General features: G+C 44.5%; 1 protein-coding gene across 1 annotated transcript in view; it reads left to right on the top strand.

Annotated features, from left to right (window-relative positions):
- Nucleotides 1-241: 241 nt before the first annotated feature.
- dnm3a (dynamin 3a) overlaps nucleotides 242-24,024 on the top strand; it is a 29,746-nt gene continuing 5,963 nt past the window's right edge. The window contains 18 exon segments of the mRNA XM_052481165.1: nucleotides 242-323; nucleotides 456-470; nucleotides 473-508; nucleotides 3,305-3,532; nucleotides 3,970-4,138; nucleotides 4,336-4,402; nucleotides 4,404-4,472; nucleotides 4,559-4,626; nucleotides 4,753-4,903; nucleotides 5,715-5,719; nucleotides 6,163-6,232; nucleotides 6,295-6,488; nucleotides 6,560-6,596; nucleotides 10,916-10,983; nucleotides 10,985-11,063; nucleotides 17,865-17,940; nucleotides 18,000-18,033; nucleotides 19,819-19,930. Of these exon segments, the coding sequence (XP_052337125.1) occupies nucleotides 242-323; nucleotides 456-470; nucleotides 473-508; nucleotides 3,305-3,532; nucleotides 3,970-4,138; nucleotides 4,336-4,402; nucleotides 4,404-4,472; nucleotides 4,559-4,626; nucleotides 4,753-4,903; nucleotides 5,715-5,719; nucleotides 6,163-6,232; nucleotides 6,295-6,488; nucleotides 6,560-6,596; nucleotides 10,916-10,983; nucleotides 10,985-11,063; nucleotides 17,865-17,940; nucleotides 18,000-18,033; nucleotides 19,819-19,930 (1,560 nt within the window).

The raw sequence follows: 24,024 nt of genomic DNA, 5'->3' as shown, positions 1-24,024 counted from the left end.
TGAAAAATTGGCCGTGCAAAATTATTCAGCCCCCTTAAGTTAATACTTTGTAGCGCCACCTTTTGCTGCGATTACAGCTGTAAGTCGCTTGGGGTAAGTCTCTATCAGTTTTGCACATCGAGAGACTGAAATGTTTTCCCATTCCTCCTATCCAATAAATGTCGTTCCACTTCATGATTGTGTCCCACTTGATGTTGATTCTTCACAAAAAAATTAAATTTTATATCTTTATGTTTGAAGCATGGTCCTGGCTGTTACTCCAGCTAACACGGGCCTGGCCAACACTGAGGCGCTCAAACTGGCCAAGGACGTCGACCCTCAAGGTGAGACAAAACAGGGACATAACGTCTCTCCAGAACATTGCCAAATGGTCCAAATAATCACTACATTGGAATATCAGTTGACTACATGATGAGAGGTACTATCTTCCTTTCTTTGTCATAGTTTTCCACCAGGACAGCGGACCATAGGGGGATCACTAAGTTACATCTGATGGACGAGGGAACAGGTGTGTGTGTGTGTGTGTGTGTGTGTGTGTGTGTGTGTGTGTGTGTGTGTGTGTGTGTGTGTGTGTGTGTGTGTGTGTGTGTGTGTGTGTGTGTGTGTGTGTGTGTGTGTGTGTGTGTCGAGATAATGTACCCATAATGTTCCCATAACGTTCTCATAATGTCCCCATAATGTTCCCATAAAATCCCTGTTATGGAATAAGTTAGGTCAGAGCCAGCTATTAAGAGAGTTGGGCCAGGTTTTAGAACGGCCGCCATGTTAGCACGTTTATTCTCAAAATGTTGGTGATGTAACAATACGAGAGTGCCTCAATCAACTCCCTATGAAATGACCTGCCCTAAACAAGCCGAACAGAGCAGTGCATTTAGCATTATTCATTAGCATTCGGGATAACGTGTATCCAATTCTGTGCTGTGTTGTGGTGTCAACAAATTGCATCTCTGTTTTCACTGGACACCTTCATAGGTTTTAAAAACTAGCAGAAATCAACAGCACAACACAGAAGCACCAATTATCACTTAGCAACGGCTGTGGAGGAGAAAGTGGCACTCGGAGTGTTCAGACATAAACCGCATTGGCCCAACTCTCTGGGTTAGGTAGGTTAGTGTAAGAAGCATACACGCTACAATACACTACACTTCCACACTCCATCCCCAGGGGGCAGCACCAACCAGGTCAGGTGATTGTGCTCTGCCAGGAAGCCTTGATAATTCCTCAGGCGCAAGCGATGTAGAGGATTGTGACTCAGTGTGAGCCAGCCTTTGTTTCTTTCTTTGTGTTAGTTAACCTCTTTAGTTGGGCGTGTCTTTCTGTCGTTTGTTTTTTGGAAATATTTATTTTGTCTTCATGAATGTATGAATACTAATCTACTTGGACTGGTTGATTATGGGAATCATGACTGAGCGGGCCCTGGACCTAAAGTCTCCTGGGTACATGGTCACATATGCTTATTTCTCACATTTATACACACGTCAAATCAGCTGACAGAGCATGTAGCTCTGCATAAGACGCCTAGACATAACAAGTGCATCAAAATCAGTAGGTTAGTTATTGGTTTCGTAACAATCCCCACAACGTCCCCATGATGGTTCCATAACATCACTGTAACATTCCCATAACATCTCCACTATGTTGTCATAACGTCCACATACTGTTTCCATAACATCCCTTAATGTTCCCATACTGTTCCCATAACATCCCCTTAATGTTCCCATACTGTTCCCATAACATCCCCTTAATGTTCCCATACTGTTCCCATAATGTTCCCATACTGTTCCCATAACATCCCCTTAATGTTCCCATACTGTTTCCATAACATCCCCTTAATGTTCCCATAACATCCCCTTAATGTTCCCATACTGTTCCCATAACATCCCCTTAATGTTCCCATACTGTTTCCATAACATCCCCTTAATGTTTCCATAACATCCCCTTAATGTTCCCATACTGTTTCCATAACATCCCCTTAATGTCCCCATAACATCCCCTTAATGTTCCCATACTGTTCCCATAACATCCCCTTAATGTTTCCATAACATCCCCTTAATGTCCCCATACTGTTCCCATAACATCCCCTTAATGTTTCCATACTGTTCCCATAACATCCCCTTAATGTCCCCATAATGTTCCCATAACATCCCCTTAATGTTTCCATAACATCCCCTTAATGTTCCCATACTGTTCCCATAACATCCCCTTAATGTTCCCATACTGTTTCCATAACATCCCCTTAATGTTTCCATAACATCCCCTTAATGTTCCCATACTGTTCCCATAACATCCCCTTAATGTTCCCATACTGTTTCCATAACATCCCCTTAATGTTTCCATAACATCCCCTTAATGTCCCCATACTGTTTCCATAACATCCCCTTAATGTTCCCATACTGTTTCCATAACAACCCCTTAATGTTCCCATACTGTTTCCATAACATCCCCTTAATGTCCCCATAACATCCCCTTAATGTTCCCATACTGTTCCCATAACATCCCCTTAATGTTCCCATAACATCCCCTTAATGTCCCCATACTGTTTCCATAACATCCCCTTAATGTTCCCATACTGTTCCCATAACATCCCCTTAATGTTTCCATAACATCCCCTTAATGTTCCCATACTGTTTCCATAACATCCCCTTAATGTTCCCATACTGTTCCCATAACATCCCCTTAATGTTCCCATACTGTTCCCATAACATCCCCTTAATGTTCCCATAACATCCCCTTAATGTTCTCATAACATCCCCTTAATGTCCCCATAACATCCCCTTAATGTCCCCATACTGTTCCCATAACATTCCCTTAATGTCCCCATACTGTTCCCATAACAACCCCTTAATGTCCCCATACTGTTCCCATAACAACCTCTTAATGTCCCCATACTGTTCCCATAACAACCTCTTAATGTCCACAAACTGTTCCCATAACATTCCCTTAATGTTCCCATACTGTTCCCATAACATCACCAGTGACCAGGCTGTGCTGAGGTAAGTGTTGAAATGGAGGCTTGTGATATCCTACTGCCATGCTGAGCTCATGGGGTTGTGTTACAGTATTACAATCAGTGCCAGCCTGCCCTGGGATAGTGTGTGTATGTGTGCTCGGGTCTGGGTCTAGGCTGGGTAAAGCTGTGCCAGGTCCGTCATGCTTGCTCCTTCAGAGGTAATGCATTAGACATGGAGCCTACTGTTAGTGCTGCTGTGACAGTAGAGAGATTAGATTTGAGCTGCCTGAATGAAACATCTGCTGGCCTGCTGAAATCAGAGGACCTTCTGAATCTGAATGCTGCCCTCCAGAGATGTATTGGATTGTATCTCATGGAGACACAGCTTACACACCTTTTTACTCATCCACTCCTCTCCTCTTCTCTCCTCTCCAGGTTACATTGGGGTGGTGAATCATAGTCAGTAGGACATTGATGGGAGGAAAGACATGAAGGCAGCTCTGGCTGGAGAGAGGAAGTTCTTCCTGTCTCACCCTGCATACAGACACATGGTTGACAGCATGGGTACCGCGCCTCTGAAGAGTTCTTCCTGTCTCACCCTGTATATAGACACAAGATTGACAGCATGGGTACCGCGCCTCTGAAGAGTTCTTCCTGTCTCACCCTGTATATAGACACAAGATTGACAGCATGGGTACCGCGCCTCTGAAGAGTTCTTCCTGTCTCACCCTGTATATAGACACAAGATTGACAGCATGGGTACCGCGCCTCTGAAGAGTTCTTCCTGTCTCACCCTGTATATAGACACAAGATTGACAGCATGGGTACCGCGCCTCTGAAGAGTTCTTCCTGTCTCACCCTGTATATAGACACAAGATTGACAGCATGGGTACCGCGCCTCTGAAGAGTTCTTCCTGTCTCACCCTGTATATAGACACATGGTCCACAACCAGGTACACAAACACACACCCACACACACCATGTGGATATCTTTTGAAACTAGCCAGAGATCAAATGAGATGTTTCTTTCTGGGTGTGTGTGCAGCAACTGACCAACCACATCCGAGACAGTCTAAAAGCGTTCTGCAGTCGTCTCCAGAGCCAGCTCCTACCGCTGGATGAAGAGGCTAAGGAGTTCAAACACTACAGAGCTGACGACCCCGCACGCAAGACCAAGTCCCTGCTACTGTCAGTTCTCACACACACACACACACACACACGCACGCACGCACACACACACACACACACACACACACACACACACACACACACACACACACACACACACACACACACACACACACACACACACACACACACACACACACACACACACACACACACAAGAAAACAAAGTTAGCAGTGTGTATTAAGTGTGTGTACAGGCTGGTGCAGCAGTTTGCAGCAGACTTTGAGAAGTGTATCGAGGGCTTAGGAGACCAGGTGGACACCTATAGAACTGTCTGGAGGAGCCAAGATCAACCGCATCTTTCACGAACGCTTCCACTTCGAACTGGTCACGGTCAGGCTTGGAGTCTCTGTGCAAGTCTCCACTCTTTTCCTCAGTGTGTGTGTGTCCTCTTATTGTATGTGTGTGTGTGTCCTTAGATGGAATCTGATGAGAGGGAGTTGCGACGGGAGATCAGCTATGTCATCAAGAACATCCACGGCATCAGGTGAGTTTGTGTCAGAGGGGTTACCTGTGTGTGATTATTTAGTCATGGTTCTCTGTCTATTTGACCTGTCACCACTCCCATTTCTCTCCGCTATCCCTCCCCCTCTCTCTCTATTTGTGTCTCTAGAACGGGTTTGTTTACCCCAGACCAGGCGTTTGAGGCCATAATGAAGAGACAGATAGTCAAGCTGAACGATCCCTGTATTAAATGTGTGGACATGGTCCACCAGAAGCTGATCACCACTGTGCGCTGATGCACCACCAAGGTATCCACTGCTGTGTCTGTGTGCTTGTGTACATGTAAGTCAGTACCCAATAGTCATAATTGAGTAAAAGTAAAGATACCTTAATAGAAAATGATACAAGTATAAGTGAAAGTCACCCAGTAAAATACTACTTGAGTAAAAGTCTTAAAAGTATTTGGTTTTAAATGTACAGCTGAAGTCGGAAGTTTACATACACCTTAGCCAAGTACATTTCAACTCAGTTTTTGACAATTCCTGACATTTAATCCTAGTAAAAATACCGTCTTCGGTCAGTTAGAATCATCACTTTATTTTAAGAATGTGAGATGTCAGAATAATAGTAGATAGAATGATTTATTTCAGCTTTTATTTCTTTCATCACATTCCCAGTGGGTCAGAAGTTTACATACACTCAATTAGTATTTGGTAGCAATTGCCTTTAAATTGTTTAACTTGGGTCAAACGTTTCGGCCTCCTTGGTCTCACAAGCTTTTTCAGTTGCCCACAAGTGTTCTATAGGCTTGAGATCACGGCCTTGTGATTGCCACTCCAATACCTTGACAAATGATGTAAATTAGCCTATCAGAAGCTTCTATAGCCATGACATAATTTTCTGGAATTTTCCAAGCTGTTTAAAGGCACAGTCAACTTAGTGGATGTAAACTTCTGACCTACTGGAATTGTGATACAGTGAATTATAAGTGAAATAATCTGTCTGTAAACAATTGTTGTAAAAATTACTTGTGTCATGCACAAAGTAGATGTCCTAAGCGACTTGCCAAAACTATAGTTTGTTAACAAGAAATTTGTGGAGTGGTTGAAAAACAAGTTTTAATGACTCCAGCCTAAGTGTATGTAAACTTCTGACTTCAACTGTAAGTATCAAAAGTAAATGTAATTGCTAAAATATGCTTAAGTATCAAAAGTAAAAGTACAATTCATTTAAAATATTAAACAAACCATTTATTTATTTTACATCATTTACAAATGAAGCATTTGTGTTTAGTGAGTCAGCCAGAGCAGAGGCAGTAGGGATGACCAGGGATGTTCTCTTGATTAGTGCATGAATTGGACAATTTTCTTGTCCTGCTAAGCATAAAAAAATGCAACAAGTACTTTTGGGTCTTAGGGAGACTGTATGGAGTAAAAAATTACATTATTTTATTCAGGAATATAGTGAAGTAAAAGTAATCAATAATATAAAAAGTAAAGTACAGATATATATTTTAAAAATACTTATTTTAACCTAAGTACTTTACACCATTGCTCATTACCATATGTTCCTCTCCCAGACTAGGAGAGGAGACGGAGAGAATTGTGACCACACACATCCGGTACAGAGAGAGTTGAGCTAAAGACCAGGTCACACACACCCACACCTATAGATAGGTAGAATATTGTGACTATGTGTATTCTCTGTACAGGTCCTGCTGCTAATCAATGTACAGTCGGCCTACATCAACACTAACCATGAAGACCTCATTGGCTTCGCTAAGTTCTCCCTGGTTAGTTCTCACTGTCTGTGTCTTCTGGTCATCATATGTGTGTTGGACATGATGATTAAATGGAGAAAAATGGTCAGCTGTGAGAGTGACTGTAGGCTTGAGATCAGGGCCTTGTGATGGCCACTCTAATACATTGCAAATGATGTCAATTAACCAATCAGAAGCTTCTGTGTGTTTGTCCCAGTATTCAGACCAATAAGAAGAACGCTGCAGGAAACCAGGTGAGTTTCACACAGCTCAGTGACCTTATCTTAGGTGATGAATGGCTTGGGTTTTACTCTATAATTCTAAAATGTGTGTTATGAGAATGTAACAAATGTTTACAACTGGACTGGAATGGCAGCTGACGTGGACGTTTACTGTATGTAGAAGGAGCAGGTTAAACTGACGTGGACGTTTACTGTATGTAGAAGGAGCAGGTGAAACTGACGAGGACGTTTACTGTATGTAGAAGGAGCAGGTTAAACTGACGAGGACGTTTACTGTATGTAGAAGGAGCAGGTGAAACTGACGTGGACGTTTACTGTATGTAGAAGGAGCAGGTTAAACTGACGTGGACGTTTACTGTATGTAGAAGGAGCTGGTTAAACTGACGTGGACGTTTACTGTATGTAGAAGGAGCTGGTTAAACTGACGTGGGCGTTTACTGTATGTAGAAGGAGCAGGTTAAACTGACGTGGACGTTTACTGTATGTAGAAGGAGCAGGTTAAACTGACGTGGACGTTTACTGTATGTAGAAGGAGCAGGTTAAACTGACGTGGACGTTTACTGTATGTAGAAGGAGCAGGTTAAACTGACGTGGACGTTTACTGTATGTAGAAGGAGCAGGTGAAACTGACGTGGACGTTTACTGTATGTAGAAGGAGCAGGTTAAACTGACGTGGACGTTTACTGTATGTAGAAGGAGCAGGTGAAACTGACGTGGACGTTTACTGTATGTAGAAGGAGCAGGTGAAACTGACGTGGACGTTTACTGTATGTAGAAGGAGCAGGTTAAACTGACGTGGGCGTTTACTGTATGTAGAAGGAGCAGGTTAAACTGACGTGGACGTTTACTGTATGTAGAAGGAGCAGGTGAAACTGACGAGGACGTTTACTGTATGTAGAAGGAGCAAGTGAAACTGACGTGGGTGTTTACTGTATGTAGAAGGAGCAGGTTAAACTGACGAGGACGTTTACTGTATGTAGAAGGAGCAGGTTAAGCTGACGTGGACGTTTAGTGTATGTAGAAGGAGCAGGTGAAACTGACGTGGACGTTTACTGTATGTAGAAGGAGCAGGTGAAACTGACGTGGACGTTTACTGTATGTAGAAGGAGCAGGTGAAACTGACGAGGACGTTTACTGTATGTAGAAGGAGCAGGTTAAACTGACGAGGACGTTTACTGTATGTAGAAGGAACAGGTTAAACTGCCTGGACGTTTACTGTATGTAGAAGGAGCAGGTGAAACCTGTATGTAGAAGGAGCAGGTGGACGTTTACTGTATGTAGAAGGAGCAAGTGAAACTGACGTGGACGTTTACTGTATGTAGAATGAGCAGGTTAAACTCCGAGGACGTTTACTCCATGTAGAAGGAGCAGGTGAAACTGACGAGGACGTTTACTGTATGTAGAAAGCAGGTACGTTTACTGTATGTAGAAGGAGCAGGTGAAACTAGTCCGTTTACTGTATGTAGAAGGAGCAGGTGAAACTGCCCTCACGTTTACTGTATGTAGAAGGGGACGTTTACTGTATGTAGTAGCAGGTGAAACTGACGGGACGTTTACTGTATGTAGAAGGAGCAGGTTAAACTGACGAGGACGTTTACTGTATGTAGAAGGAGCAGGTGAAACTGACGAGGACGTTTACTGTATGTAGAAGGAGCAGGTGAAACTGACGAGGACGTTTACTGTATGTAGAAGGAGCAGGTTAAACTGACGAGGACGTTTACTGTATGTAGAAGGAGCAGGTTAAACTGACGTGGACGTTTACTGTATGTAGAAGGAGCAGGTGAAACTGACGAGGACGTTTACTGTATGTAGAAGGAGCAGGTTAAACTGACGAGGACGTTTACTGTATGTAAAAGGAGCAGGTTAAACTGCCTGGAAACAGTGACGATGTGTCAGCTCCATCCTAACCTGCCTGTTCTTTCTTCTGTCTCCTGTTCCAGGGTGTGTAACCTCCTCCCTCCAGTCTAATAGTATGAGTAGTCCAGTCTCTGTAAGGCTAAGCCCTCACTACTCCTACTGGGACACTGTTTGTATCTCTCCCTGGTCGTGTCCTGTTCACCATCCTCTTTAAACCCACAGCCCCATGGCTCTCTTTTCTACCGCCTTTCCATAGGCTGCACTCTTTGCCTCTACTCCCTTTGGCTGCACTCTACTCCCTTTGCGTGTGTGTGTGTGCATGTGTGTGTGTGTGTGTGTGTGTGTGTGTGTGTGTGTGTGTGTAAGCAGCACAAAATGACGCTGAGTTGTAAACTTGGCTCAGATCCAAGCCCAGCTGTCTGGTCACTCACTAAACACAAGCACAGACCCTGGTCTGCTACACAAGAGAGAAGTGAAGGTGTGTGTGTGTGCGCATGTGTCACCGCCCTGGTGTGTCTCCAATGTGTGAAACAGAATGTGGGTCATCTCTCGTCTCTCTGCCATCTCATCCTTCCTTATCTCCTCACTTTCTCTCCCTCCACCTCTCCATAACCCATTTTCAGCCACCCCATTCCCCCTTCTCTCACTTCCTCCTCAATCTTTCATCCTCTGTCCAAATCTCTCTTTTTAGCTGTCAGTCTTTTCTTTCCTCTTGTCTTCCTGTCCTTCTCATTTTTTCCTCACATAGTCTTATCACTGAGCTCACAGTTTCTCCCTCACCCAGTCTTATCACCGAGCTCACAGTTTCTCCCTCACCCAGTCTTATCACAGAGCTCACAGTTTCTCCCTCACCCAGTCTTATCACAGAGCTCACACTTACTCCCTCACCCAGTCTTATCACAGAGCTCACAGTTACTCCCTCACCCAGTCTTATCACCGAGCTCACATTTACTCCCTCACCCAGTCTTATCACAGAGCTCACAGTTACACCCTCACCCAGTCTTATCACAGAGCTCACAGTTTCTCCCTCACCCAGTCTTATCACAGAGCTCACAGTTTCTCCCTCACCCAGTCTTATCACAGAGCTCACAGTTACTCCCTCACAGTCTTATCACCGAGCTCACAGTTACTTCACCCAGTCCACAGAGCTCACAGTTACTCCCTCACCCAGTCTTATCACCGAGCTCACAGTTCACAGAGCTCACAGTTTCTCCCTCACCCAGTCTTATCACAGCTCACACTTACTCCCTCACACAGTCTCACAGTTCTTCACCCAGTCTTATCACCGAGCTCACTCCCAGAGAGCTCACAGTTACTCCCTCACCCAGTCTTATCACAGAGCTCACAGTTACTCCCTCACCCAGTCTTATCACAGAGCTCACAGTTTCTCCCTCACCCAGTCTTATCACAGAGCTCACAGTTACTCCCTCACCCAGTCTTATCACAGAGCTCACAGTTACTCCCTCACCCAGTCTTATCACCGAGCTCACAGTTACTCCCTCACCCAGTCTTATCACAGAGCTCACAGTTACTCCCTCACCCAGTCTTATCACAGAGCTCACAGTTACTCCCTCACCCAGTCTTATCACAGAGCTCACAGTTACTCCCTCACCCAGTCTTATCACAGAGCTCACAGTTACTCCCTCACCCAGAACTCTTATCACAGGGCTCAGTTACTCCCTCACCCAGTCTTATCACAGAGCTCACAGTTACTCCCTCACCCAGTCTTATCACAGAGCTCACAGTTACTCCCTCACCCAGTCTTATCACAGAGCTCACAGTTTCTCTCTCCCACAGTTTTTCAACAGCTGTTTTTCTGTATTTATTGGTAGTATTTTACCATACCGTATCTTCCATGTCTTCTTTATCATTTCTAGTGTTTTTTCCCATCATGCTCTTTGTGTGCCGTTTTGTGTTGGTCATTGAAATATGTTAAAGGCATTGTCAGAAATGACCACTAGTGATGTAATGACTGGCTAGGTGAGAGGACATTTCACTTTTCTAACTTATCCTTGTTGTCTCAACAGCTGATATCTCTGTGCATGCATTACGGTGTCTCACTCAATCCCTATGCATGCAGTATCTCTCCTCTCTCCCACACTGTGACCCATATGTAAGATACATCACACCATCTCTCTCTTTCTCCAGCTCCACAGAACTTGCACCTGCCGCTCTCGATCTCTAAACCCCCCGGCTTAGAGCCAGCCTGCCGAGCAGAGCATTACAGGGATAGTCCACCCAGACCACATGTTTGCTTCTCTATTTACAGCACGCTAACATGACTCTAACCACTCCCATTGTTTTAGCTTTAACGATGCTAATGCTAGGCTATAGCTAAGTAGACATACAAACTCAGATTGTAGCTAGCTGACATTAGGGGTTCAAATCCTACTGTTTTTGTATCCATGAGATGATGTAATGTAGTCATCAGAGTGAACTATCCCCTCAACCCCTCCCACCTTAACCTCCCTCAGTCCCTCTCCATGCCCCTGACCGCTGACCCCTCTCTACAGGTCATCCGTAAGGGCTGGCTTACCATCAATCAGTATCATCAAGGGTGGGACCAAGGAGTACTGGTTTGTCCTGACCGCTGAGAGCCTGTCCTGGTTCAAGGATGACAAGGTGAGCACAGTGTCACTGATCTGGTCTGATGATGAGACTAGTGGAGCTGCTAAAGCTTTACTACTGAGGCCCACTAGTAGAGGCTGGACAAAATACACACCTGAGTACCGCAGAACAACACACACTCCTTTATTACAATCACATTTCTGTTTGGTACAAAAGACCTTCAAATACTACTGTCTTATGCAGTAAGGGAAGGTAGAGTGGGATACAGGTAAAGTAGAAAAGACATGGGCAGCTAGGGTTACATTCATCATAATCATCAAGCAGGAAGTCTGGGGTGTACTGGCTGGGATTGGCTGTGGGAGCTGTCCGTCAGGCTTTAGGTGCGATGTGGTTGGTCGGGGCGGCTGCCATCTGTCTGCCTGTCTGTGCCTGCTGTACAGGATAGGAAGGTCTGCACAGCAAGTGTAGACAGGCAGACACAACACAACTCTCTCTCAGCCTAGCACAGCACTGCTTGCTTGTGATGTCCACGGACTGTGTGTGTGTGTGTCAGTGTGTCTTGGGATGGGCTGGGCTGTAATTTGTGTCAAATGCACACATGTAAGTACAGAGCTGGCCCAATACTACTTAAACTAAGCCCCCCTTTTCCCTACCATACCTCCCTCCCTCTCTCCATCCACTGTTCCCCCTGTCCCCCCTCCTCCTCTGGGAGTTGAGGCATTTGGAGCAGTTCACTCTGACACAGCTGGAGCCAAACCAACACACACACACATACACATACACACACCCCTCCTTAATAATTCACTTATCTCCAATCCCAGTCCACTGACATGGGTATGAAACCAACTATTATCTCAGTAACATGGTCTCTTCTAGCAGCGGTGTCTCTGACAGCACTACTGAAAGGAGAGCTACTAGTATCCTAGCTGGTACAGGAGGCTCTAGTGCCAGGTTAACATAACCCCTCTGCTCTGCCTTCTCTTTGACAATATTACCCACTACAATATTTGACTTTACTACACAGATTATACCTCAGTGTAGTTACAGGTATGCTAGGAAAAGTGTGATAATATCTGGTGAAATAATCATCATAACTCTTTCTTTTCCAAAATGGAAACGGGGTAGACTGACAAAAGATGTCAACCTTTTTTCTAGACTAGGGGAGAGTGGGGTTAGTTGAGCCAAAGAGATACATTGAGCGACCCTTGTTTCTAGGAAAACATACACAAATTGAATCATTTGACCAAATATTTAGGAAGAGGTCGTCATTTCATGGAGGCTGTGAAGGAAGAAACCACATGGAAAAAGTGTTGCGTTTGGCTATCACAGCAAGTTAGGTCCCAAAAAAATGGATTTTCACCAAGTCAAATGAATTTATTATGTTAGAGGGTTCATGATGCTTGTATCTAAACCAAATGCTATCAAGATGTTTCTATACACCAGTTGTGGTCTCTATAAACTTCAATATGAGGTCTTAAACCTAGCATAACAGTGCATCTTGTCGCTATGTGGGCTAATATAGTCAATGTTTGACTTGAGGTAAGTTGTGGAAATGGCAAGATTTTTTATTTTATCTTTATTTAACTAGGCAAGTCAGTTAAGAACAAATTCTTATTTTCAATGACGGCCTAGGAACAGTGGGTTAACTGCCTGTTCAGGGGCAGGACGACAGATTTGTACCTTGTCAGCTCGGGGGTTTGAACTTGCAACCTTCCGGTTACTAGTCCAACGCCCTAACCACTAGGCTACCCTGCCGCCCCAAGATGAGAATATTGAAGAGTTTTCTTCGCAGGTGTTATGCAAGGCATTACCACTGGGACATGAGGTAACAACAGGGCCTGGCATATGTTAAAAATGTTTTTTTTTTTAAGTACAAAGTGTTTGTTAGGTGTTAAGCGTATCTTAAAATATGCTTAAAATGAGTCAAACACAAAAAAAAGTGATTGTGTTGATTTGTGTTTGGGAAATAAAGATAAACATGGTTTTAAAAAGGTAGAGGTAATATTTCATCCAGTACAGAAATTTGTAGACGGCTTAACTTACCCTGTCCCGCGGCTCAACTTATCCCATACCCCGGGGTAAGTTGTGCCAAGAGACCACTTTTTTTGACAAGCTATTTTTTCAAAACTGTAATGTTCACATGAATTCTGATTCTCTAGGGATACAAAACATCCTGAAATATATAGTTTGTAGATATCTTTGTTAGAAAGAATACTACATTTCCCTTGGCCCGAGTGATGCTGAATGCAAAAAAAGCCACTCAACTTACCCCACCCTCCCCTATTGTTAGTTCAGTAGGAACCCTGTGCCCCAGTGTGTGTGTTTGGGGGGGGGTCTACTGTAGTAAATAATCCTTACTATCACAGCTATGTCACCATGCTGCCCCAACAACACTGTAGGCCACAAACACACTCCTCTCAGAGTTAGACCCAGGCCAAGCCTCTCTCTCGCAAAGCCTACTCTGTTTCTATCCACTTTCTCCACAAAGTTTTCTAGTTCTCTTTCCCCATTCCCCTCCCACCCTTTTCCCTCTCTTTCTTTCTTCTCTAATTCCCTCTTTCTGTCGTTCTCTTTCCCTACCTTTTCCTGCTTTATCCCTCCTACCCCCCCTCCCCCTTTTCCCTTTCCTTCTCTCACTCTTTCCCTCCCTCTCTCTCTCTCTCTGGTTGGCAGTCTCTCTGGGCCTGTACACATTCCTGGCTGGAGAACTCAAGGTTTAGTCCAAACACCCGCTTAGCTTCCAACATCTATCCAGAGAAATCCCACATGGCCGCTTCTACACCTCCCCCTCCTCCCTGTTCTCCCCCCTTCCATCTCCCCCTTCTCCCCACCAGACTCCCACTCACAACTCAATCTCCTCCCTCGTCTCCCCCTTCTCCCCACCAGACTCCCACTCACAACTCAATCTCCTCCCTCATCTCCCCCTTCCACAAATACTGATCACCTAGCCAAACCACCAGACTTTAGACTCTCTTTCTTTCTTTCTCTCTCTCTCACGCTCTCTCTTGTGATCTCTTACTTTTTCCTCCATCTCATTCAATCATGTCTCCCCACAGTATGGTCACACTTAGTTATTTTCCTCACATAAACACACAAATACACAAACTGTACCCACTCACACAAACTCCCTCCCATATTTACTGCTCACGCTCTCTAAATCTACACAATGGTTACTAATCTACACACCAAGACAATAAGTATAGACTCTACTCTCCGTACATTTCATCTAGACATAATGGATACACACTCATCTCCACACACCAAACAGTGTGTAATCTTTATATAAAACACTAACCAGATGTAAATTCCTCCCTCCCTCTCTCCCTGCCTGAGGCCCGATGTGCAGCCTGAGGAAAAACAGATGACCTACGCCCATACACTCACCCTATACACTAGAGCTGGGAATTGCATGGGACCTCACCATTCAATATTAGCACGATACTTAGGTGCCGATAGGATATGAATTGCCACGATTCTCTATTTTATTGCAATCTGATGTTCCAAACATATTGCTCACCATGTCTGCTGCAGAGAGACGAGAGAGAGCATGAGAAAACAAAGTTTTGCTCTCACTGAAATAAAAGAGCTGAACAATTATAAAGTATCAGTATTTATAAAGAAGATGGAGAACAAGCTATAGGATAAAAAATACCAGAGTTTTGGCTCAGGTACAGCCGAATAGCGTTAGCTAACGCTACCTCGTAAAAGCATTGATATTTGGAGTCAAAATATCAATATAATATTGTAAAAAAATACATTGCGATATGTAACTATGGATTTGTCCCCCATCACTACTATACACACACTCCCATACAACACACACACACTCCCCCTAGACACTATATATACTCTCCTAGACACTACACACACACACACACACACACACACACACACACACACACACACACACACACACACACACTCCCCCTAGACACTATATATACTCTCCCTAGACACTACACACACACACACACACACACACACACACACACACACACACACACACACACACACACACACACACACACACACACCCTATTAACTATACACACACATGCTCCCATACAACACCCATACACTCACCCTACACTATCCACACACATTCCCATACAGCAATACACACATTCCCATACACACACATTCCCATACAGCAATGCACAAATTCCCATACAGCAACCATACAGGTGTCTGTGTTGGGCCTGCTTGCTATATCACACAATGAGTCTGCAGAGGCTGTTTCAGATAGAGCAACTCTGATGTTGATCCACCATGAGCAGCCTGAACACACACACACACACACACACACACACACACACACACACACACACACACACACACACACACACACACACACACACACACACACACACACACACACACACACACACACACACACACAATGAACTATCGTACTGACCACTGACAAATATAGCAGGCTTCTAGGCTTTCAAAACACACAAAGAACAACATAGTAGCAGACAACGAAAGACAAACCAGCAAAGACAAACTCATACATCTCGTCCCCAGTGTGAATGTGCTCATGCGTGTGTGTATATGCTTGTGTGTGTGTTTGAGAGAGAGTGATGGAAGCCATTCCTTGCCCAGTCTAACCAATGTGCAGACTACTGTACACCAGTAAGACCCTGAACAGGTAGTCTGAACACTGGGAGGACGGAACAGGACTCTCGCTCTCTCCTTTATTTCTCTCCCTTCCTTTCTCTTTCCTTCATCTGTGCAAAGTTTTGAAGGAGGTGGAGGAGTAGAAAGATGTCTCCTCTGCTCCCTACGTTTTATCTTCCTTCTTCTCTCATTCCTTTCTTTTATCTCGCTTTTCACCCCGTCCAAAATTTGGTTGACAAACTAGGTAAAAGATTCTCATTGTCTCCTCTCCTTTCTCGTCCTGAGTGACGGGTGAGGGGTCACACTCACACATGTGCACACACACTGGCTGTCCTCTTCTATGGGTCTGGGTCTTGTTCTGGTCGCGTCTCGGCCCAGTGCGTGTCAGGTCCTTGTGTGTGTGTGTGTCGGGGTTCCGTCCGAGTATCCAGCCTCGACGTGGCACATTCACTTTCAGCACTGGGGATCTGCCAGTGCACTTAGGGAAGGCATAACGAAAAGAGGGAGAGAGGGAGGGACTGAGGCGCCATATATGGGTTGATGGGACCCTTGGGAATCAACTTTGGAGTGGTCTGCAGTTTCTCTCTCCCTTTCTCTCTCTCTCCCTCTTTCTCTAGATACCTCTCTCCCACTCATCTCTGTCAAAACTCACCTCTACTCCTCCGTCTGTCCTCCCTCTCTTCAATCTCTCCTCTATTTCTTTTCTCCATTGCAATCCTCTCTCTCTCTCTCTCTCAGATATCTCTCTCTCTCTCAGATCTCCTCTCTCTCTCTCTCTCTCTCTCACTCTCTTTCTCTCAAGCAGTACCAGATGTTGTCGTCTGTCGACGTGCCAGCTTCGTTCTATAGTTTTGTTTCTGCCTCTCTAACAGGAAGTGGGCCCCTCTGGAAAAAAGAGAAAGAGGAATGAAGGAAGAAAGTTTTGGGGTTCAGGAGAGACCAACACACACACACACTCAGACACACACACCTAAGTGTTTGTGAGACAGACTTGCACCTTCCGTCCATTTCTTTTTCTGGGTAGGCTATACCCATCCCTCCTCCATATCCCCCTTCTCTCCATCTCACCTTCTGTCCTCTCCTCCCTCTCTCCACTCCATACTGTAACTATAGCTGTTTCCTGAGGCAGGTAGCCTAGCGCTTAAGAGCGTTGGCTCAGTAACCGAAAGGTCGCTGATTTGAATCCCAGAGATGACTAGGTGGAAAATCTGTCGATGTGCCCTTGAGCAGGGCACACAGCCTTAATTGCTCCAGGGTCAACCATCAATGATGGCTGATCCCTGGCTGTGGACCCACTCTCCGAGGGTGTCAGGGGGAAGGGGATATGCAACAACAAAAAAGAGGACAAATGTTAGCACCCTCCTAATTATTATTATTACAAGTGAGAGCAAGGTGGAGGAGAGAAAAGGGGGAGAAGGATGGAGGAGAGAAAAGGGGGAGAAGGATGGAGGAGAGAAAAGGGGGAGAAGGGTGGAGGTGAGAAAAGGGGGAGAAGGATGGAGGAGAGAAAAGGGGGAGAAGGATGGAGGAGAGAAAAGGGGGAGAAGGATGGAGGAGAGAAAAGGGGGAGAAGGATGGAGGAGAGAAAAGGGGGAGAAGGATGGAGGTGAGAAAAGGGGGAGAAGGATGGAGGAGAGAAAAGGGGGAGAAGGGTGGAGGTGAGGAGAGGAATGTTTTGTTTTAGAGCTTCACTTTTGAGTAATAACTTTCACATGTGGGCTGGCTTCTTTCCCTCCCTCTCCCCTTCACTCTCTTTCTCTTTCCTCTCCTCAACCACTCTTTCTTTCCCTGTTTTTCACTATGTTTCTCTCATTCTTTCACTCCCTCCATTCTTGTCCCCATATTCTCTCTCCGCTTTGCTTCCTTTCTCTAACTGTTTTCTTTCGATCATAATTTGTAATGGTGGTGACAGAGCAAACTCATGCCCCCCCACCCCCACACACACATATCTCTGTAGTGTAGAATAGTCTAATACATGTATTTATCCTAGCTAGCTCTGTTTCTCTGCGCTTTCCGTCATAGAGGGGAATGTTAACAAATCAATGAGACTCCATGCATGTTATATTAGAGCAGGCCTATTCAGTTACTGCTTTTCTTCATTGTTTTATTGTCTCTACATGCTGTTTGTGTATTCACCAGATCAGTAGACCCATCAATGAATGATCCTTTCTTACATCTCCTTACATTTCTTCATCCTTCCCCCTCTATCATCCCCATCCCTCTATCCCTCCTCAGGAGAAAGAGAAGAAGTACATGTTACCATTGGATAACCTGAAGCTGAGAGGTGTGAAGGGCAGCTTCATGTCCAGTAACATGCCTACTCCATCTTCAGCACCGAACAGAGGTGTGAAGGGCAGCTTCATGTCCAGTAACATGCCTACTCCATCTTCAGCACCGAACAGAGGTGTGAAGAGCAGCTTCATGTCCAGTAACATGCCTACTCCATCTTCAGCACCGAACAGAGGTGTGAAGAGCAGCTTCATGTCCAGTAACATGCCTACTCCATCTTCAGCACCGAACAGAGGTGTGAAGAGCAGCTTCATGTCCAGTAACATGCCTACTCCATCTTCAGCACCGAACAGAGGTGTGAAGAGCAGCTTCATGTCCAGTAACATGCCTACTCCATCTTCAGCACCGAACAGAGGTGTGAAGAGCAGCTTCATGTCCAGTAACGTGCCTACTCTATCTTCAGCACCAAACAGAGGTGTGTGTGTTGAAGTGGTTTTATGTGAGATTAGTGTATGACAGGCATATCTGAAAAAGATTGGGGGGGGGGGCACACACCTGGTCTCTGACCTCCTCACTGACTGACTGACAGAGAGATGGAGTGGGTTAGGATGGGGTGGGCTGGGCATGCTATGGCTGAGCTGGGTGGGACCTGGTTCGTGAGTGTGTGTGTGGACCGCAGCATACCGAGGGCAGGCTCATTAAGCAGCTAATCAAAGCCAGAGTTCTGGACCAGAGATGAGGCAGCTCTTGTTAGGAAACTATTTAACCACTCGCCACAAGAAGGAGGGAAAGAAAGAAGGCTGGATGGGTGAGAGTGGGGAGAGGGGGAGAGCGATCAGTCAGGAATGTGTCAAAAGCGTGTCCTACTGCGCCCCTTGTCCCCCCTTCTCTCTGTGCGTGTTTGTGTGTGCATGATTTGTGTCCACAGTCCTGATTCCAATGCTCTGGTTGTCCCTGTCTGACAGTAATCAGAACCTTTAGGAAAGTCCCTGATCCAAAAGCAGGGAAAGAGGGAGGGAGAAAGGAAAAAGGGAGAAACGGATCCTTGCTAAAATTCCTCAAGAGGAGAGAAAAGCTCACTATCCCTGGCCACAGCGGAACAGAGCGAGGAAAAGGGGGATGTGAGTGACTGGTTACAATCCAGCCATTGTAAAGCATTAAGAGAGAGAGGGGGAGCCTCCTACTGGCCCTCCTAACTAATACTAACCCTTCTGGCCGTCCATCCAACACCATCTCCAGCAGCATCTGGTCTCCCATCCAGGGATCAACCAGACCCAGCCCTACTTAGCCTACAGACAGAGGAGATCTCATGAGATATGTGGTCAGGCTGCTATCCAGAACACTCAAGACAGCTTGAGATTGGAGACAGACAGACAGACAGACAAATATACTTGCGTGCGCACACACACACACACACGCACCACCAACAATACCAGTTTAGAAAACATGAGAGAGGGAGAAACAAAAGGACAGGAACACAGAGTGATTAAAGAGAATGTTTAACAGATGTGTGTGCCTGTGTGTGGTGTGTGTGTGTGTGTGTGTTTAACAGATGGGTTTTAGACCGCTCCAGATTCCTGCCTCTGTCAGACGCAGCGGCGTCTCTGAGAGAGAGAGAGAGAGAGAGAGAGAGAGAGAGAGAGAGAGAGAGAGAGAGAGAGAGAGAGAGAGAGAGAGAGAGAGCTCTGTGGGTATGGATGTGTGAGTTTAGTTATTCATTGTGTGTGAAGGTGTGTGTTCCAGCTCTGATAACATGTGAGACCTATGGTGTAGTCGTGTGTATGAATATGGCATGTAACCTCAAACCTGGAGAGGAAGATGACTGTTTGATTGTATCTGTTATAATTGTTAGAAGGTATATAAAGACTAGAGGTTCTTGGATGTGGGTATAGTTGTTTTCTGAAGCTGCTGGCTGGGTGATGTAGTTTGAAGTAGCTGACAGTATGTAATGTAATTGTAGGAACGTGTATAAGGACTACGGGTTCCTGGAGCTGGCGTTTGGCTCTCAGGAGGAGGTAGACAGCTGGAAAGCTTCTCTGCTGAGAGCCGGAGTCTATCCTGAGAAAGTCACTGTGAGTATCTTAGTCAAAACTCCTGACCCGTAACTCTAACCCTGACTCTATCCTCTAACCCTAAAACCATGACCAATAAAGTAACTGTGAATAGCCTAACCCTGACCCCTTACCTCCTAACCCTGACCCTAACTATAACCTACACCTGCCCTTATTCTCTGCCTGGCTACACTTCACCTCTCTCCTTCCTCGTCCCCCCCTACTACACCTCCCTTGCCTTCAGTCATTGGCTGCTCACAGCTTCCCAGTCGAAACAGTTCGGAACAGTTTGTGCATGTACACAAAACATTAGGAACATTATTGGTTGGTGAGCGGAACCCAAACCTCACAAACACAAAGGCCAATGGGTTTTAGAACTGATTCAAGTATTTTTAGCCAGATCCTAATTGGTATGTTGAATTTTATGTTCCTTTTCATGGCGTAGAAGGCACTTCTTCCCTTCTCTCAGATCGTTCACAGCTTTGTTGAAGTTACCTGTGGCCCTAATGTTTAGGTACGTATAGTCTTTGTGTGCTCAGGAATTGTATTTGTGGTCCTGGCAACCAGACCTTTTTTGGAACACCATTATTTTTGTCTTACTGAGATGTACTGTCATGGTCCACGTCTGACAGAATCTGTGCAGAAGATCTAGGTGTTGCTGTAGGCCTCCTTGGTTGGGAACAGGAGCACCAACAAACCCGTAGACATTTGACTTCAGATTCTAGTAGAGTGAGGCCGGGTGCTGCAGACTGTTCTAGTGCCCTCGCCAATTCTGTGATATATATATTGAGGAGGGTGGGGCACAAGCTACATCCATGTCTCACCCCATGGCCCTGTGGAAAGTTGTTTGTGTACATGGATTTTATATTGTCATATGTTTTCCCCCAACACTGCTTTCCATCAATTTGTATAGCAGACCCTCATGCCAAATTGAGTAAAACACTTTTTCAAATCAACAAAGCATGAGAAGACTTTGCCTTTGTTTTGGTTTGTTTGTCAATTAGGGTGTGCAGGTTGAATACGTGGTCTGTCATACGGTAGTTTGGTAAAAATACTATTTACATTTGCTCAGTACATTGTTTTCACTGAGGAAATGTACAAGTCTGCTGTTAATGATGGTGCAGAGGATTTTCCAAAGGTTGCCGTTGGCGCATATCCCACAGTAGTTATTGGGGTCAAATTTGTCTCCACTTTGGTGGATTGCGGTGATCATCTTCCCCAAAATTTGGAACCCCAATCCAATAAAGTGGAGACGAGAATGATGTTAAATTTAAGTATAAGCAATTGGAATGTGTGGTTTGTATATTTATCATTTAATTTAGGATACATCAACACCACAGGCTTTTTTTGGGTTGGAGGATTTGTATTTTGTCCTGTAGTTCATTCAATGTAATTGGAGAATCCAGTGGGTTCTGGTAATCTTTAATAGTTGATTCTAAGATTTGTATTTGATATGTTCAGTTGAAGTCGGAAGTTTACATACACCTTAATCCCAGTAAAAATTCCCAGTTTTAGGTTAGTTAGGATCACCACTTTATTTGAAGAATGTGAAATGTCAGAATAAAAGTAGAGAGAACGATTCATTTCAGCTTTTATTTCTTTCATCACATTCCCAGTGGGTCAGACGTTTACATACACTAATTTAGTATTTGGTAATATTGCCTTTAAATTGATTAAAACTTGGGTCAAACATTTCATGTAGCCTCCCACAAGCTTTCCACAATAAATTGGGTACATTTTGGCCCATTCCTCCTGACAGAGCTGGTGTAACTGAGTAAGGCTTGTAAGGCCTCCATGCTCGCACACACTTTTTCAGTTCGGCCCAAATGTTTCTATAGGATTGAGGTCAGGGCTTTGTCATGGCCACTCCAATACCTTATCTTTGTTGTCCTTAAGCCAAGTATGCTTGGGGTAATTGTCCATTTGGAAGACCCATTTGCAACCAAGCTTTAACAATAGTACGCAAGTATAAACACCATGGGTGTTTGGAGGAAAATGTGGGAGGCTTGCAAGCCGAAGAACACCATCCCAACCGTGAAGCACAGGGGTGGCAGCATCATGTTGTTGGGGTGCTTTGCTGCAGGAGAGACTGGTGCAATTCACAAAATAGATGGCATCATGAGGATGGAAAATATGTGGATATATTGAAGCAACATCCCAATGATGAACCAGACTTGTGGAGGTCTACAATGGTTTTCTGAGGTCTTGGCTGATTTCTTTTGATTTTCCCATGATGTCAAGCAAAGAGGCACTGAGTTTGAAGGTAGGCCTTGAAATACATACACAGGTACACCTCCAATTGACTCAAATTTTCCAAGATGTTTAAAGGCACAGTCAACTTAGTGTATGTAAACTTCTGACCCACTGGAATTGTGATACAGTGAATTATAAGTGAAATAATCTGTCTGTAAACAATTGTCATGCACAAAGTAGATAGTAGACTTGCCAAATTTATAGTTTGTTAAAAAGAAATTTGGGGAGTGGTTGAAAAATGTGTTTTAATGACTCAAACCTAAGTGTATGTAATCTTACAACTTCCACTGTATACTGACTGGTAAGATAGTCTAGCTAAGACATTACACGTTTCTAATTTTGTTTTAAAGTCATTTTTATTTCAAGTTAGTGTACTGTTGGCTGACACGCTAGCTAACCTTTACGTGTGTCATCTGTGTAATTATATTATTTGTATCTCAGAGCCATTTGCATTGCTAGTTATAGCTTGATGTTAGCTAGCTAACATTGAACCTGGTTGGTTAGCTACCTGCAGATTCATGCGCAGTGGTAACGTTATGAGCTGGGATTATGGTTCATGTTGTAGAAATATTGGCCCAATAATATTTCTCAGATACCAGAACTTGAGAATTCAAATATACTTTATTACAAAGTAACAAGCCAAGCTGGCCCATGGACCAACTGGTCTTTCCAGTCTCAGCACTCTCCTTTTATACAATTTTACCCTTACATAACATACATAGTCACTCCTCTTTATGTAAATTATTAATACCCTTGAGCCTTTCGCCAGCATTATCTTTCAGTCTCACTTCTGACTTGTTTACGCCCACTTCTGACTTATTTATGCTCATTTTAGATTATATTGGTGGTGTCACCACAGTACCAATGCAAACAATAATACATACATATGTTCCTAATACAGGTGCATGTCTAATAGTACTTAATTAATACTAACATACCTTCCTAATACAGGTGCATGTCTAATGGTCCATATAACGGATTAACCAATGTGCCTGTCCAATGGCCTTTGCAAGACCAGGCATGACCCAGAATGGCTAGGACTGTGTTTATTCTGCTTAAATTCTGCTCACACGTTTCATGGTTAACCATATATTGATTCTGCTTACTATTCTGAGATGCATAACATGTGTACTGGAAAATCCCCACATATATTGTTTAGCTAGCTAGCTAGCTACATATCTAAACAAAATACTCCACTACTATTCAATTAACCATTTCAATAGAATGTTCACAACTGTCGATAGACGTTGCCGGTAAATTTGCTCTGGCTATCTGCTGTGATTTCAGAGCACTCTCGTCTGAGTGTGCCAGAACGCAGAATAACTGATGAATATACGTAAGCTCAACGCCCGTTGAATATGTTCGGTGTCAGTAAACGTTGGCAAAGAAGCGTAATTAAAATGTTGCCAGCAACACAGTTGCAGTCAGCAATGCTCTGGATAACATCAAAACAGCCTAACCAGCTCTACTAGGGTAAAATCGTCAGAGTGAGCTGTTCTCTCATTTGTGTCTGGAAGAAGCTAGCAAGCTAGCCAATTAGCTTGGGCGCTTTCATTAGGTCTGAACGCTTGAATCAACTCTACTGCTCGGCCAGGGCGTCCAGTGTGCACTCTGAGCGCTCAGAGAGCGAAACACAGAATTTACGTACGGACAATCTGACAATGCTCTGAGTTTATGAACGGGCACACTCTGACTCTCCAGATTAAATTTACGAACCCACCCGTAGTATAAACCAGCCTTTTGAAAGCTTTGGTTGTTTTGTACATGGCCTCACATGTGAATCCTTAACGCCACCCATCTCTTTAAGGATTTAGAGGGTCTGAACGATGCTGAATGGGTGTAGACAAAGAAGAGCTCTCCAT

This window comes from Oncorhynchus keta, chromosome 26, assembly GCF_023373465.1.
Source record: "Oncorhynchus keta strain PuntledgeMale-10-30-2019 chromosome 26, Oket_V2, whole genome shotgun sequence".
In the NCBI taxonomy this organism is placed as follows: domain Eukaryota; kingdom Metazoa; phylum Chordata; class Actinopteri; order Salmoniformes; family Salmonidae; genus Oncorhynchus; species Oncorhynchus keta.
This window is presented reverse-complemented; position numbering and strand designations above follow the sequence as displayed.